The 16,167-nt window shown below is 39.6% G+C and overlaps 1 protein-coding gene across 2 annotated transcripts in view; it reads left to right on the forward strand.

Moving 5' to 3' along the window:
- The first annotated feature begins 369 nt into the window (after positions 1 to 369).
- Positions 370 to 16,167, forward strand: part of PLAA (phospholipase A2 activating protein) — a 40,435-nt gene continuing 24,637 nt past the window's right edge. The window contains exons 1-2 of one of the 2 annotated variants that reach the window (XM_065907814.1): positions 370 to 709; positions 7,606 to 7,799. In XM_065907814.1, coding sequence (XP_065763886.1) covers positions 561 to 709; positions 7,606 to 7,799 — 343 coding nt within the window. In that variant the 5' untranslated portion in view covers positions 370 to 560. The remainder of the gene's footprint in view (positions 710 to 7,605; positions 7,800 to 16,167) is intronic. The other variant, XM_065907813.1, reaches the window with a different exon arrangement.

Raw genomic sequence — 16,167 nt, forward strand, 5'->3', positions numbered from 1 at the left:
AGAGTTTGGGGAAATCTGAGTAAGATTGCTCCCAAGACTACACGTGAAGCGAACTCAATTAGCCAGGCGGGCCAAGATTTAAAATACCCGGATTTGGCGCTCCTGGGGCTCACGCCCCGCTTTACGCGTGGCATTGTGGGATTTGTAGTTCGGAGCATATCCGGTATCGAAATAAAAAGCTCAGCCAGAGCTCGGAGAGGACTCAGGCTCAGAAAAGAACCAGATTCGGGCGCCCAGACAGAGAGGCCGGCGGTGGTATTTCTTCCTCGCTGGCGGTCCAAGCGACCGTCGCCTCTGCGTTGGCCTCAGCAGTCAGGACGCACACACTCTGCGTCATGGCGGGCTAAGGCCGATGATGAATTCCGGTGTGCATGTCAGGGTTGCTGTGTCACTCGGCCCGCTCGGCGCGCCCCTTCCCTGCCGCCCTTCCGCACCGGCCCCTGGGCTCTTCCGGGGCCGGCGTCCCTCATCTGCAGGCGCTCTCCAGCCGCCCGCCCGGCCTCTCTGACTGACCAATCTCGCGCCGTGCCCCGGCCCCGGTCGCCGGACCCACCAGGGCCATGGCGAGCGGCGCCTGCAGGTACCGGCTGAGCTGCTCGCTCTCGGGCCACGAGCTGGACGTGAGGGGCCTGGTATGCTGCCTCTATCCACCGGGGGCTTTTGTGTCCGTGTCCCGAGATCGCACCACCCGCCTCTGGGTCCCAGACAGGTGAGCGCCCCGAGTCCCGTTAGCTCCCAGTTGTGCTGCAAGCTTCCTGCGGAGTCCAGGAAGAGAGTGCCCCCTCCCTGCCCTCTTCGCTCTCTTTCTGGCCTTCCCTGCGATCCGCGCTCCCTCCCATTTCTGAGGTAACTGGCACTCTGGGTACGCCGTGTAAGAAACCTGTGAGATTTATGTGAAAAGAGTGCTGGGTTAAGGGAACAGAGACCTACTTTCTTGCCCTAACTTGACCACTAAAAAAGTGAGTGACCTTGGATGAACCTTTTATTTTTTGTGGCTTCAGTTTGTGAACGATGATTTTCCCGTGTTTTCTATTTGAAAATTTTTTGATACCAGGTGCACCCTCATTAATGAGGTAGTGTAAAAGCATCTGGCATGTGATTGAAGTAAATCCTCTTCTTACTAAGAATTTGCTCTGTAGTCTTCCCTCAAATTTGAGAATTAAGGTTCTCAAAAATTGCATTGCAGGAAGGTGCCTTGGCTCCTCTCCACGTTATCCAACTCAGAGTTTGTTAGTCCCAGTTAGGTGATGGACTTGAGGGGAGAAAACTCAACTGTTTTATGGATGTGGGGAGAGGGTGTTTTCTTGAGAGAAAGCCCACTGCCTTTAAAAGATTTTCAAGAGATTAATCAAGTTCAAGGGTTTAGCCCTGATTTAGCTGGTTGTAACAGGAAATGCTTCAACAGTACCTGGACCGTGAACTTCCAGATGTTCAAGCTGGATTTAGAAAAAGCAGAGGAACCAGAGATCAAATGGCCAACATCCACTGGATCATTGAAAAAGCAAGAGAGTTCCAGAAAAACATCTACTTCTGCTTTATTAACTATGCCAAAGCCTTTGACTGTGTGGATCACAACAAACTGTGGAAAATTCTGAAAGAGATGGGAGTACCAGCATACCCGACTTGCCTCCTGAGAAATCTGTATGCAGGTCAGAAGCAACAGTTAAAACTGGACATGGAGCAACAGACTGGTTCCAAATAGGAAAAGGAGTACCACAAGGCTGTATATTGTCACCCTGATTATTTAACTTATATGCAGAGTGCATCATGAGAAATGCCAGGCTGGATGAAGCACAAGCTGGAATCAGCATTGCCAGGAGAAATATCAATAACCTCAGATACGCAGATGACACCACACTTATGCAGAAAGTGAAGAAGAACTGAAGGGCCTCTTGATGAAAGTGAAAGAGGAGAGTGAAAAAGTTGGCTCAAAGCTCAACATTTAGAAAACTAAGATCATGGCATCTGGTCCCATCACTTCATGGCAAATAGATGGGAAAACAATGGAAACAGTGAGAGACTTTATTTTGGGGGGCTCCAAAATCACTGCAGATGGTGACTGCAGCCATGAAATTAAAAGACGCTTCCTCCTTGGAAGAAAAGTTAACGACCAACCTAGACAGCGTATCAAAAAGCAGATACATTACTTTGCCAGCAAAGGTCCAATTAGTCAAAGCTGTGGTTTTTCCAGTAGTCATGTATGCATGTGAGAGTATTGGACTATAAAGAAAGCTCAGTGCCGAAGAATTGATGCTTTTGAACTGTGGTGTTGGAGAACTCTTGAGAGTTCCTTGGACTGCAAGGAGATCCAACCAGTCCATCCTAATGGAAATGAGTCCTGAATGTTCATTGGAAGGACTGATGTTGAAGCTAAAACTCCAATACTTTGGCCACCTTATGTGAAGAACTGACTCATTCGAAAAGACCCTGATGCTGGGAAAGATTGAAGGTGGGAGGAGAAGTAGACGACAGAGGATGAGATAGTTGGATAGCATCGCCAACTCAATGGACATGAGTTTGAGTGTGCTTCAGGAGTTGGTGGTGGACAGGGAAGCCTGGCGTGCTGTGGTCCATGGGGTTGCAAAGAGTCGGACACGACTGAGTGAACTGAACTGAACAAGAAATTTAAGACCTAGAAGGCAGGTTTCTTTTTAGAAAGGGAAAAGTTAGGTGAGTTAGTTTATGTAGTAATTCTCGCATCAGATATTTCATTCAATGAAACCATACATTTTCATCCATAAATTCAGATGATCATTATTTATTGAGAGCCTCCATTTTGTTTGTGATCCTGAAGAAGAATAAAAAGACAAGTTTCGTATGTTTATATATCTTAGCTACAGTCTGGGCGAGAAGATGGATGAAGAAAACAACCAAATAATTACACTTTGGCATGTGTACTGTGAAGAAAACAAATATAGAGTTGAGTGGAGAGAGATGCTAAAGAAGGAGGCCTCTCTGAGGAAGGTGTTTTGGGTTTTTAATTCTTAAAAAGCACTGAACTGGAGGTAGTCAAGGGAATGAGGAACGGAAGTGAGTCAATTGGAAGAGTACTGTAGACAGTAGGAAGAGCAGACTCAGCTCTGGACTGAATAGGAGAAAAGTCCCTGTGTTCCAGAGGGAATGAGCTGTGAAGTGCAGGCAAATCTTAGAGGCTGGCAGAAGCCAGGACATGCCTGGTAGAGGGCTGAGGAAAGGAGTTAGTAGGTAGAAGCCCCCAAAGAGTTTCAGCAGAGAGCAGCATGATTTGATTTACCTGTGGAGAAGTTTCTGCTAGCTTCATGTGGAGAATGAACTGCAAAGGGATGAATGTGGAAAGAGATCTGTTTAGAGGCTTTTGCAGTCATGCAGCCAAGAAAAATTAGGGATTTATAGAACAAACTCCTTTATTGAGCTGGATTAGGTCTTCTCTAACTGTTCGAGATTTATGATATTCCAAACCGCTTGGTAACACTGATATGTAACTTCTTGTGTATTTGAGTACAAATTACTGACTAAACTTCTGCATTTAACGTTGAATTCAGTAGAAGCACATGCCCAGTAGGTTATCAGTGCCGCAATAAGGAGTCATTAAAGAATGCTTGTTGTATTAGTTGAAATCTGTTGAATAGCTGAATCCTTAAACTTTCACATGTTTTATAGGACTGTGCTCGATTGCCGAGAGCTTAAATCACTGGATCACAAAAACATGAGGAACTTTGAGCTGAAGTGATCTTCTTTTTAATAACTAGTTCTTCTCACTCAATTCATATTGTCTTTTGGTTTTGTTTTTTAGAATTTATGTGGTTTTCAACTAACACTGATTGAGTATTTCCAGGCACAGGGCTCAAAAGTGTGTTTGGTGTGATAAGGTGGTTTTCCTCTCAGCTCCAACTGCTGTCATAAAGCATCTCATAATCACTCTTTAGGCAGCCGAACTAGTGTCTCAGCCATACCTTTAGTGTCATGCAAAGTGTCCTCAAGGCTAACATCCTGACAATTTCTGTTTATTTCATAGGATATTAATGAAATTAATAAAGTGCAGTAAACGTTTGGAGTCAGAGAGTACACATTTTTGTTTTCTCATGTGCATTGTTGATAGGGTTCTGGATTAGGGTGGATAATGTAGGGATGGACTGGTAATGAAGGGGAAATTTAGTTTCAATGAGGCAAAATAGTTCTATTCTAGTGTGGACTAAATCAAATGCCTTATCTTTCACAAGGAACCTCTGAAAACCCAGAAAGCCTCCAGGCCTTCTGAAGGTGCATCAGATTGGAGACTTTATTTTTTGGTTGTCCATTGACCTGAACCAGTCAACATGCCATTATTGCAGATGGCTCCAAGCCTCTGGAATCCCACCTCACAGTAAACTGGATTTCCCAGGTCTATCACACCAGTGATTGCTTTGTCTTTTGAAAACTATCCATGTTTGAAAGACTCCAACTTCAGATTCAGCCTCATTCATTAAATCTTCCCTGACCATGCCAAGGCTGGAGTAACTTCTCCCTCATGCTTACTCAGCACTTGGGTCCTTAATCAGGTGGAGTTTGTTAAGAAATTAGAGCCATTACTTTCTACCCTCCAAGCCACAATTCCCTTTTCTTGGAGGCAAAATTTTCATGTCTTTTAATGGCTTATTTTTTCATTTTTCTTCCATATTTATATATAAAGTGCTATACTGCTATTTCTTTAAACATTTGTTTAGTTCTCTGTTTTAATGTTTTCTGTTAGTTCTTATCAGGGAATATGAAAATATAGCTATAGCTCTCTTTTCTGCTTTCTGCCAACCCACCTCAAATAGGCATCCTTTCTATGCCCCGACCCTCATAGTTTAATTTAGACTAAATCAGTATTTTGTGACTGAACAGAATCTGTCTACACCTGAGGTGTGGAATAAACTATGGTAGCTTTTCCTCATCAATTTTATGATTTCCTTGTAGTTAATAATTGTCCTGTTTTTTTGTTTTTGTTTAATTTTCTATGAATGTATCACTAATTCAACTTTATATTGTTTGCTAATCGTCTAAATCTCCTTTCAAGACCTCTAGACACTTTGGATATTCTACAGTTTCTCTTTCTCAGCTAATCGTCTGCCTCTGGTGCACAACTAGTCCAGGGATCTTCTTTCACTGTCCTCTTAAGAAGCCATTTTTGGACTCTTCTGTTGGGTTTCTTCTGTCAATTATCCTTAAACTTTCTTGGTTTTCTTCCTTGACATCTTATTAGAACACATCCTCCAGAAGCTTCCTGAAATACAGTGCAGTGATAGTGTATTAAGACCTACATTTGGAAAATGATTTTATCTTGCCTAGCTTCTTGAGTAATAGTTTAAAAGTTTGTAGCACTGTAATTTCCAAATAAGTTTTCTTCAGAATTTTGAAGCCATTATTCCATTGTATTCATTGTGTTACAGTAAGTCTGAAGTCATTGTGACTCTTGACCTATTATTTTTTTCTCTCTGGAAGACAGTCTACATTCATTCATTTTTCAGGTTCATTAAATGTGGCCTCTGAATGTGAAAACTCATATCCATAAGTTCTGGAACGTTTTCTTAAATTCTTTGGTTTCATCATCTCCATTTTCTCCCACTTGTTTTGTGGAACTTTTTATTCATATATTGAACTTGTTTCTAAATTGCTTTTTTATTTCTCTCTGTGTATCTCTTTTTTTTCTCTCTCTCTCTACTATACTTTCTCAGAAATTGCCTTGACTTTTTGTGAAATTATATTTTTGTTTCATGGTTGCAATATCTTATATCTCTAAGGATGCTAATGCTGATTTTTTTTTTTAAGTTATTTTCTCCCTGAGTGGTCTGTTTCCTCTAAATTGGTTATTTCCCCTCCCTGTTGGTTTTGTTCACTATATTACCCCCAAATGTTTAGTAATTCTTATTCTGTGCTTAGTATTAGGGTGTGTGTGTGTTCAGTTGTGTCGACTCTGTGACCCCGTGTATCATAGCCCTCCAGGCTCTTCTGTCCATGGGATTCTCCAGGGAAGAATACTGGAATTCGTTGTCATTTCCTCTTCCAGGGGATCTTGCTGACCCATGTCTTCTGCATCACAGGTGGATTTTTCACCCATGCGCCACCATACCCCAAGGCTCAACTGTGGCTTGTGTCACCACCCTCTCCTTCCAGCCAAAGACTTTTCTGCAGAAAAAACTTCAGGCTTTTGCTGGGTACAAGGGGCAGTTTTGTGTTTTGTTTTTTTTCCTTGATGCATTTTTTTTCTCCCCACTGATTCAAGAAGTACTTAGTGATTACCATGTAGAATACTGTGCTGCAAACTTAGGAAGATGAAAAGAAGAACCAAGTCTGGATTCTGCCAAGAGCTTCACAGAACACTGCACACAAACATTGATACTAGAGCGTGCTAAGGGACACGTTTAGATAGATTTAGTACTTTGTAAAATACAGACTTTTAGAGACGTCTTATCTTTTACATTTCTTTAGACTTACTGATAAAATGGTTTCTGAAACCACATTTTGAAAAAACCACACCAAAATAGACAAGTTAAAAATAGCTCCTATTACATGTGTATATCTATGGCCAATTCATGTTAATGTATGGCAGAAACACCACAATATCATCATAAGGTAATTATCCTCTAATTTAAAATAAAATATTTAAAAAAGAAAAGATTTGGAGAAAAAAAGAATAACTACTACCAAATACCTTCCTTTGAAAATTTTTTGAAATGATTCCACTTGTGACTCTGAAGACTTTCAACTAGCTTTCCTAATTCTAGTTCCTACCTTTTTTTGTCCCCATTTCCTAGAGATACGTAGTGGTGCTCATTCTTGAGCTTTTTGAGGGTTCATTGGTAAATTAGGGCCTCTTACTTTCCCTGTTCCTGCTTAGAACTCATTTTATTCAAGTATCCTAAGGCTGTTACTACCTTTCTGTCAGTTTTCAGTATTCAATGTTATAATTGTTCCTTTTTTTTCTTATTCTCTCTGACCTTGTGGGTTTAATGCCTTTCTTAAAATAAACATAGATAGAAACAAAATATGCATTATACAAAACAATATGTATTGTTGTAATGGTGTTTGGAAAAGGAATGAATATAGACAAGTGTGTGTACAGTATTTATCTAGGACTCTTCCCTCTTTATGAACACTTGTGTTAGCTCCTTTAGCTGGACCACAAGCTCCTTGATTTAACTTGAGTCATAAATATAATTCTTTAATTCCCCTCAGCAGCTAATTTATTGCCTTCCACGTGGTATATATATCTATATCTGTTGTTTGTCTTGTTATGTAAGGCAGTGATGCCAAGTGAACGATATGTAAAACAATTTGGTAATTATTCTAATCCCCAGGCAGTTATTAATATCCTGTGTCCCTAGAGCAGTCATTTATACATCCCTGTATTAGTCCCTTTAGTTCACATATTGAGTGTGATAGTCTAGCTATGTACATACACACACCATACTAATGGATACTAAGTTAATGTTTCATAGTATGAAAAGGTCCTCAGTGGTTTTAGGCTTATAGATAGTAGATTCCATTATCCCAGTTGCATGAATGTTTCACTTCACTAGAGATTCCTTAGGGTAACAACGGCTGATAAGTAGAAATTAAGTAAGGGAACCAATGTATATCTTGTTAACTGTCATGTCTTTTCAGTCCTAACAGGGGCTTTACAGAAATGCACTGTATGAGTGGCCACTCCAATTTTGTCTCTTGTGTATGCATCATACCTTCAAGTGACGTGTACCCTCATGGACTAATCGCCACTGGAGGAAATGACCACAATATTTGCATTTTTTCACTTGAGAGTCCAGCACCGCTTTATGTACTAAAAGGTCACAAAAACACTGGTGAGTGTAACACTTTGACATTTTTGTGTTTGAATAAGTGTCATCTTTTTGAAGATAAAATTCTTATATCTGCTTTCCCTAGTTTTTTTTTTTTTTTTTTTTTTTTTTACTGTCACTGTGGCTTGATACAGAAAACCTTTTGAATCATTGTTCTGCAAATTCTGTTACAGACTTATTGTTATCAGTAAGGGCTGACATACCTATATATGTAAAAAGCAAAGATTTCATTTATAAAAGGAAGAGATTATGGTCTTATATGCTTTGTAATTTTGGCTTTTCAGCTTTCTTTTGCAAGGAATTCATTTACTCAGGAAAACTGAGAGCACTACCTTTATCTTTGGACTGTCATTTCTGTATTTGTGCAGCAAATCAAGTCCCAGAAGGAATGTATGTAGGGGGTCTGGTATCATTATTTGAGAGTATTTAATACTTTTGAATAGTGTTTTCTGTGATTTGTGTATATTTCTGATTCTGTTGTATTCCTGGACTTGTGTTTGCTTAACAGCTCTTTGTTATAAAATCATACAGTTAATCAATGCAGTATGTGTACTTTCTGTTGTTGCTCTTATTGTTTCTGGAATAGTTTGGGGTATTGTAAGCAAATAGTATGGCCCATAAGCATTCTAAACTTAATTCCTTTAAGGAGTTTGCAAGATGCTTTGTGTGTAGGTATGGAAAATCTTCAATACAGAGTGACACAGATTTTTTTTTTTAACTTTTTTTTTTTTTTTAAAGCTAACTATTTTTAATTCATCTTATGTTACATTACAAGGAGATAAGACAAAAATATTTACTTTATATGTACTATATATCTATCCATAATATACAAGTTTGTGTATGAAGCTACCAACACAGTACAACAAATTGAGGAAGAAATACTCATAATTACAGGCCTCATTTCTGCAACTGGTCACGCAGATGTAGTTGCTATTTACAACTACTGTCTTTCACTACCCGTTCCGCACCCTCAGCAGCCACCTCAGCTGGTCTGACCCAAACTTTCATTTCTGAAGAGTCAGGGCCATTAGTAGTCCTGCCTTCATTGGATTTTCCATCGACAGGCAGGGTAGCCTTAGGGATCTCCAGGATTCCCATCATCTTCCTTATCTTCATTTGGGTAGTAGCAGCCCAATCTCCTCTTGATAGTCAGATTCAACCAGCCACGCCAATAGGATAATGCCCTTCTCTGCCTGTTGATTCTGGAGGCATGAGAGCCCGAAGTGGCTGGGGAGCTGAGCTCCCAGTTTGATGGAATCATCGTTGTGTCTCCTGGAAGCATTTCTCCCTGTGTGGGTTGAACTGTATCCCAAGATTGTGCCCATCCAGAACCTCGGGATGTGAACTTCTTTGGAAATAGGGTCATTGCAGGTGTAAATCCAGCGGCTCAGCAGTTACTCAGGAGGGAAGGGATTTATCTGCAGAGAATAGCAGATGCCAATCTTTCTCTTGCTCTGGGTCCCACTCAAAACAGGCAGCTTTTCAGGTCACTTGGGCCTGAGAGTAAATAAGCCAGAGTGACACACCCGAATGAGGACTACATTGCTCCAAAATCCAGAGGACAATTTTATGTTGTGCCTGGTTTTTTGGCTGTAGGAGGGGCCGGATGCCAATAACTTGTCTAAAAAAAACTATTTTGACACGCACCCAACCATTGCATCACTAGAAATTTCACTGAGGTGGAAGGCCCCTGACTCTTTTTGGAATTTATTTCTCACCACCTGACAATGCAAATGTCTTGCTAGATGGAATTCCCATTTATCATCAGTGTTCAGCCGGTGGGATATTTTGTGGAAGGAAAAGGTGATCAAGGTCCCTGCAGACCAAATTGTAATTACATTGGGTGGCAGAGTTGATACACCTGAGGCAGGATGGTGAATGAGTATCTTTAGTCTAGCCAAATGAAAGCAAATTGCTTCTCGTGGTTTAAACTAACAGCCATTAAGGGAAAAGCACTTGTTGGATCAGTAGCTGAAAACCAGGAATAGGGGATGTGTAACTCGCTCAAGTAATGAAACCACACGGAAGAGCAGCTGCAATTGGAGTCACCACCTCCAGTCACCAATGATAATCAGTTTATGATCACCCATGTCCACACATTTCAACAAACGAAGATCATGGCTTATGGTTCCAATAAGTGAAAGTGAAGTTGCTCAGTCATGTCTGACTGTTTGCGACCACATGAACTGTAGCCTACCAGGCTCCTCCATCATGGGATTTTCCAGGCAAGAATACTGGAGTGGATTGCCATTTCCTTCTCCAGGGTTTTTTAAACTTTTTAAAGGACATCTTCTAATGTATTTAAAGTAGAGACAACGTATTTTAAGAGAAATACTATAATGATCTCTTCCACCCATGTATTTATGGCAACCCACTCCAGTATTCTTGCCTGGAGAATCCCAGGGACTGGGGAGCCTGGTGGGCTGCCGTCTATGGGGTCGCACAGAGTCGGACACGACTAAAGCGACTTAGCAGCAGAAGCAGCAAGGATTATCAACACATGGCCTATTTGGTTTCATCTTCTGCCCCTTCCACAACGTTATTTTAAAGGAAATTTCCAATATACTATTTCATTTGTAATTAGTTCAATATGTAGCACTATAATAGGGTTTGGCAAACGTTGTCTGTACAGGGCAAGATAGTAAATATTTTAGGATTTGCAGGCCATGCAGTCACTTTCATAACTGCTCACCTCTGCTGTTGTGTGGAGAAGCAGCCATTGACAGTAAATAAATGAGTGAACATGTCTGTGTTTCAGTAAACCTTTATTTATGGACACTGAAATATGAATGTCATAATTTTCATATGTCAAGAAGTGCCTTTTTTCCCTGTCACCCACTTAAAAATATAAAAACTATTCTTAGTTTGTGCACCATACAAAACCAGGTGGCCCACAGGCCGTAGCTTGCTGACCCCTCAAAAAAAATAATTTACTCTAACTCTGCCATTATTTCTGGATTTAATACCTAGCATTTTTTGTTAAGAACCTTCTGCATCAACTGTGGCACACTCACACAGAAAACACAGGGTAAATGCTTGCCTTCTGCCCACCCCCACCTCTTTCAATGGTTTCAGAATGAGTTGATTCCCTAACATCATGTTTTCTTTTTTGATTCTCAAACTGTCCCAATTGAAAGCTTCTTTAAACAATTGGTTCCTATGACGGCTTCTGTTTTTTTTTTATTGAAGGATAATTGTTTTATAGAATTTGTTGTTTTCTGTTAAACCTCAACTTGAATCAGTCATAGATGTATATATATACCTTCGCTTTTGAACCTCCCTCCCATGTCCCTTCCCATCCCACCCCTCTAGGTTGACACAGAGCCCCTGTTTTGAGTTTCCTGAGCCACACAGCAAATTCCCGTTGGCTATCTATTTTACATATGGTAATGTAAGCTTCCATGTTACTCTCTCCATACGTCTTACCCTCTCCTCCCCTCTCTCCATGTCCAGAAGTCTATTCTCTATGTCTGTTTATCCATTGTTGCCCTGTAAATAAATTCTTCAGTACCATTTTTCTAGATTCCATATATGTGCATTAGAATAACAATATTTTTCTTTCTCTTTCTGACTCACTTCACTCTGTATAACAGGTTCTAGGTTCATCCACTGCATCAGAACTGACTCAAATGCATTCCTTTTTATGGCTGAGTAATATTCCATTGTGTATATGTACCACGACTTCTTTATCCATTCATCTGTTGATGGACCTCTAAGTTGCTTCCATGTTCTAGCTATTGTAAATAGTGCTGCAGTGAACAATGGGATACATGTGACTTTTTCAATTTCGGTTTCCTCAGGGTATGTGCCTAGGAGTGGGATTGCTGGGTTATATGGTGGTTTTATTCCTAGTTTTTTAAGGAATCTCCATACCATCTTCTATAGTGGCTGTATCAATTTACACTCCCACCAACAGTGCAAGAACGTTCCCTTTTCTCCACACCCCTGTGGCTTCTTGATAAGCTCTTACTTTTGGTACTATAGAATGTTCTAGACCTGAAGTCAGCAATTTTGCTAAGAACCTTATGTTTTTCTTTTAGTGGGAAGTAGTATTTAGAAACCTCAATTTTAGTCGTGATCCAGGATTTTTTTTTAATTAATTTTGTTTTTTAATTATAATTTATATATAAAACATAGTTTACAAAGAAAAATCTGTTTAACACAGTTAGTTCAGAGAAGTCTGTATTGCTTTCTCACATCATCCTTTTCTTATAAGTAGTTTTTTGTATTACTCTATTTTCATGTGAAATTTTAATTTATTTTTTAATTGGAGGAAAATTGCTTTACAGTGTTGTGTCAGTTTCTGCCAAACAGCAACGTGAATCAGCCATAATTTTGTATATATATCCCCTCCCTTTAAGTGACTGGTTTTTTATTATTAATAGCTCTGTTCTTTCTGAAAAAAAAAAACAGCAAACATGTATGTATGTGTGTATCACCCCTTTCTTAGACAGAAGGTGGCATGCTGCATTTAGTGTTCTTCCCTGGCTGTTTTTACTTGATGATACTGTCCTGGAATGCTTTATTGTTGTATATAGAAACCTTTGTTCATGTTTACAGTGGCATTATATTGCATTGTGTAGCTATACTAAAGCTATTTTAGCTTATTCAACTGGTCTCCTATTGATGGATATCTAAATTTCCAATCTTTTGCTCATACAAATGTCTTTTGGTTGGGTTTTGTGTGTGTGTGTGAGTGTAATTTAGGTATGATATCCAGTTCTGGATCAAAGGGTAAATGCATATGTAATTTTATTAGTTATTGCCAAACCCCTTCATTTGGTGTCATAACCTTTATTGCATTTCCAGCAGCGATATTTGAGTCCCTTCTTCCCTTACCAGTCAAATATGTTGTCAGATTTTTAGATTGTTGCCAAAATGATAAGTGAAAAATGACATTTTAGTATGGGGTGATTTACATCTCTCATTATGGAGGGGGCATTTTTTAAAATATGGAAGGCTTATTGGCATCTTGTCCCCGTGAGAGCTATATTCTTGCCCATAAAATAAAGGGTTATTGACTATTTTAAAAGTCCTTTATAAATTAGTTATTAACCCTTCAATACAAATTGCAAATATTTTTTCATATCGTTATCTTTCTTTGCTTTATATATGTTCTTGTTTTCCTGCTTTTGTGATTCAAAGGTTTATTTTATGTAATCATATGTATCTTGATTTTGTAAAGGTGTTTCTCATAGAAACCTGTGCAGTAAAAATATTGCTTCATATTTTAAGGGTATGTTTTCTGCTTGGTTTATTTCTTCTTTATCATAGGTTATCTTTTATTATTTTGTTAAGTTGCTTGATGATTTGGGGCCAGTGTCATTTCTTTGTTTTTAACTTTTTCTTTTTAATTTGAAAAATACTACATCAGTGAGTCGGAGATGAAGAAATTAATGATTGACATCCTTATGTCTTGTTGTTTTTTGGTCAGCTTTCTAGCCCAAATTTTATGTTCTAAATGGTAGAGTGGTACTGTTTTTTAGTCAACATATGTATAACACTTTCCAGTTACATTAGTTAACTGGAAAAGCTGAGCCTTTAGGTTCTTTTCCCTGAGCTATTTTCCCAGTTGAAAGCATTTATTTTCATGGCAACAACCTTAATTTTCTTTGCTTTGAAAATACTTTAAATCTCTTTGGAAGTTTTGGTACTGCGCAGGACAGATGGCCGTGTTTCTGACTTGTACCTGTTATGTAGCTGTATGTCAATTGTCCTTTGGTGCTGAAAGGACTTTTAGGGTTTATATTTTTCATCTGAGCTTGAGAAGCAATTGGCTCTTCCAGCTCTGCAAATCCCTAGGTTTGGATTCTTCATTCCTGCTTGGGAGCCGACCAGTTCTTGATCTCATTCCTTTCTTTTACTACCTAGCCAGATGCGTCCAATAGTAAATGACACCTAACGCTGGAGTCCCATTTTCCAGCCTCTTCCTTTAGATAACAAGTTTATCGTGCCCTGAGTTAATGCCGGTGGCAGCTTTACCAAATGTTCCTTACTGCGTAATAAGGATCATGGGTCTTCTCTTCTGTGTTAGCAATCTCCTCATCGCCTGTCTGTTAAACTAGTCCCATATATTTCAGGTACTTGCTTTAGCGGTGCCTCGCTTTTGCTGCTAGTCCTGACTCTGTGAGGTAGGCTGGGTGACGTTGCGGTGACAGACAGCCCCACTATCACAGTGGCTTAATGCAGTCAGCTGGCGTTGCTTCTTGCAGCTCCAATGCAGCAGGTATCCAGATGACAAGCTCCAGTGCAGCATGTGCTTTCACAGATGCTGGAGCATGGGGAGGAGCATGGCCTAATTAAGCTCCTGTTCTTAAAGCTTCTACCTGGATGTAACATGATTTCTGCTTAAGTTTTCAATGCCAGAACAAGTCATGTAACATGCCTAAAGCCAAAGGAACTGAAGAAGTTCAGTCTTATAATTTGATTAGAAGGTAAAGAGCAGAAAATATTTTATGAATATCACTAATGGCTACCATGCACATTAAAATCTTTACATGTTCCATGCGCTTCCTGGAAACCTCCCTCTTGGTACCTTTTAGCTACCTGTTGCATTCATACTCCCTGGGTTAATGTCATCTCCAGATTTCCCTATTTCCTAGATCCCTTGTTTTCATCATTCTTAACTTACTCTTAATTATAATACAGCTGTTGCAGCTTCCTAAGGAAGCTGTAACTTGGGGGTTAAATATATTTTGTATTTGCATATTGGAAAATGGCTTTATTCTAGTCTTATATTTGACTGTTAATTTGGCTAGTTGTAGAATCCTGTGTTAAATCCATTTAACTTCGGAATTTTGAAGGCATTGCTCTGTTGTCTTTTCGTGAATGGTGTTATTTAGAAGTTTGATGCCATTTCCCCTGTCTTTTCTATGGGACACTTCTGGTCCCCTCCCAAACTTTTGGGATCTTCTCTATTTCTAATGTTATGAAATATCACAGTGCATCTCTATATTTCTTAAAGTGCCTTTCACTGGACACTTTAATAGGTTCATTCAGTCTGGATATCTTGACCTTCACTTTGAGGGAATCTTTCTTGTACTGTTTCTTTGTTTTCTACCCCAATTTCTCCTCTTTCCCCAGTTACTTCTTTTTGGAATCTCTGTTACTTAGATGTTTGACATTCTAAAATTATTTTCTAACTTTCTTAACTATCCTTTCCTGTTTTCTATATCTTTGCCTTTTGGGTCCAATTCTCAGACTTCCCCCCCCACCCCCGGTTTTTTAGTTTGATTCTTCTATGTTTAGCGTTTATTTTTCTTGGTCTCTCATTCATTCTTTTTTTATATAATACCCGTTTGCAAATAATATCAGATTGAAGATTTTTCTTCCGCTTTCTGAAATTGGATTTGTTTCTTATGGATCTCTCAAGCCCTTTCCCCCCTTATTTTTCTGTTTCTTTGTTTTGGTTTTTTCTCTCATGTGGATGCAGCTTGGTGATTGGTGGTCTTTTTAGAGGTTGAGTGGTGGCCTGACTTTTTAGATGGAAATCCTCTCAAATGTCTGCATCTGGAGTTCTTTAACATTATTCAGTCCTCTAAGAATGCTCCTGCCTCTTGCCTAGGTGGATGGGGATCAATATATGCCTGACTGCTGGTTTTGTGGGAGCAGGTATAGGTACCACATTTTAGGATGGAGACTTCCTGCTTATTCCCCCTGTGTTTCTTGGGGCTCCTTATTCCAGCTGTTTATTACGCCTGGTGACCCGAGTCTAGAAACTCAGTTGCAGTTCCTCCAGAGGATAAACCTCCAGTCTCCTTCCTGCAGTGGGTGAGGATGTACTTTCGTGACACTGTAGGCTGAGAGGAGAGTTCTAGTGTTTCACTGCATTGTGTGCAGGCTTGGAATCGCTGTTCTCATTTCTTCGGTTCTCTGCTCAGCCCTGTCCTCTGGAACCTAGCAGACACCAAGTCTCATAGTTTTGTGGGTCAGTTACTCTGCTTCTGATCTTTCTGTGTAACCTCTTCGTTTTTGCTAAGTCAGTTACATTGTTTTGTCTTCCTTGTCCTTGTAAATTAAGACCATTTATAGCATTACTGCGGACAGTCTGCCATTTTAAATCAGAACTCTTGACTTTTTTGTTTCCATGTTTTTAGATAATTTTTCATATTTATAATTTTTAACTTGTACAGTTTTACATCAAGATAAAGCATTTAATTAACCGTCTCATTACTGTTGAACACTTAGCTTGACTCTATAGTTTTTTGTCATGTTGACCCTAAATAACTATATAGTGTTGCAAAATCTTTTGCATTATTTTTCTGTATAGTTTCTTAGAACTGGAAGGGGTTGTGCAACCCACTTAATCCTGCTCCCTCCTTTTACAGATGAGGAATCTGATGTTAAATAATATCCCTGTGGTCAGACAGCT

Source organism: Muntiacus reevesi, chromosome 17, assembly GCF_963930625.1.
Source record: "Muntiacus reevesi chromosome 17, mMunRee1.1, whole genome shotgun sequence".
Classification (NCBI taxonomy): domain Eukaryota; kingdom Metazoa; phylum Chordata; class Mammalia; order Artiodactyla; family Cervidae; genus Muntiacus; species Muntiacus reevesi.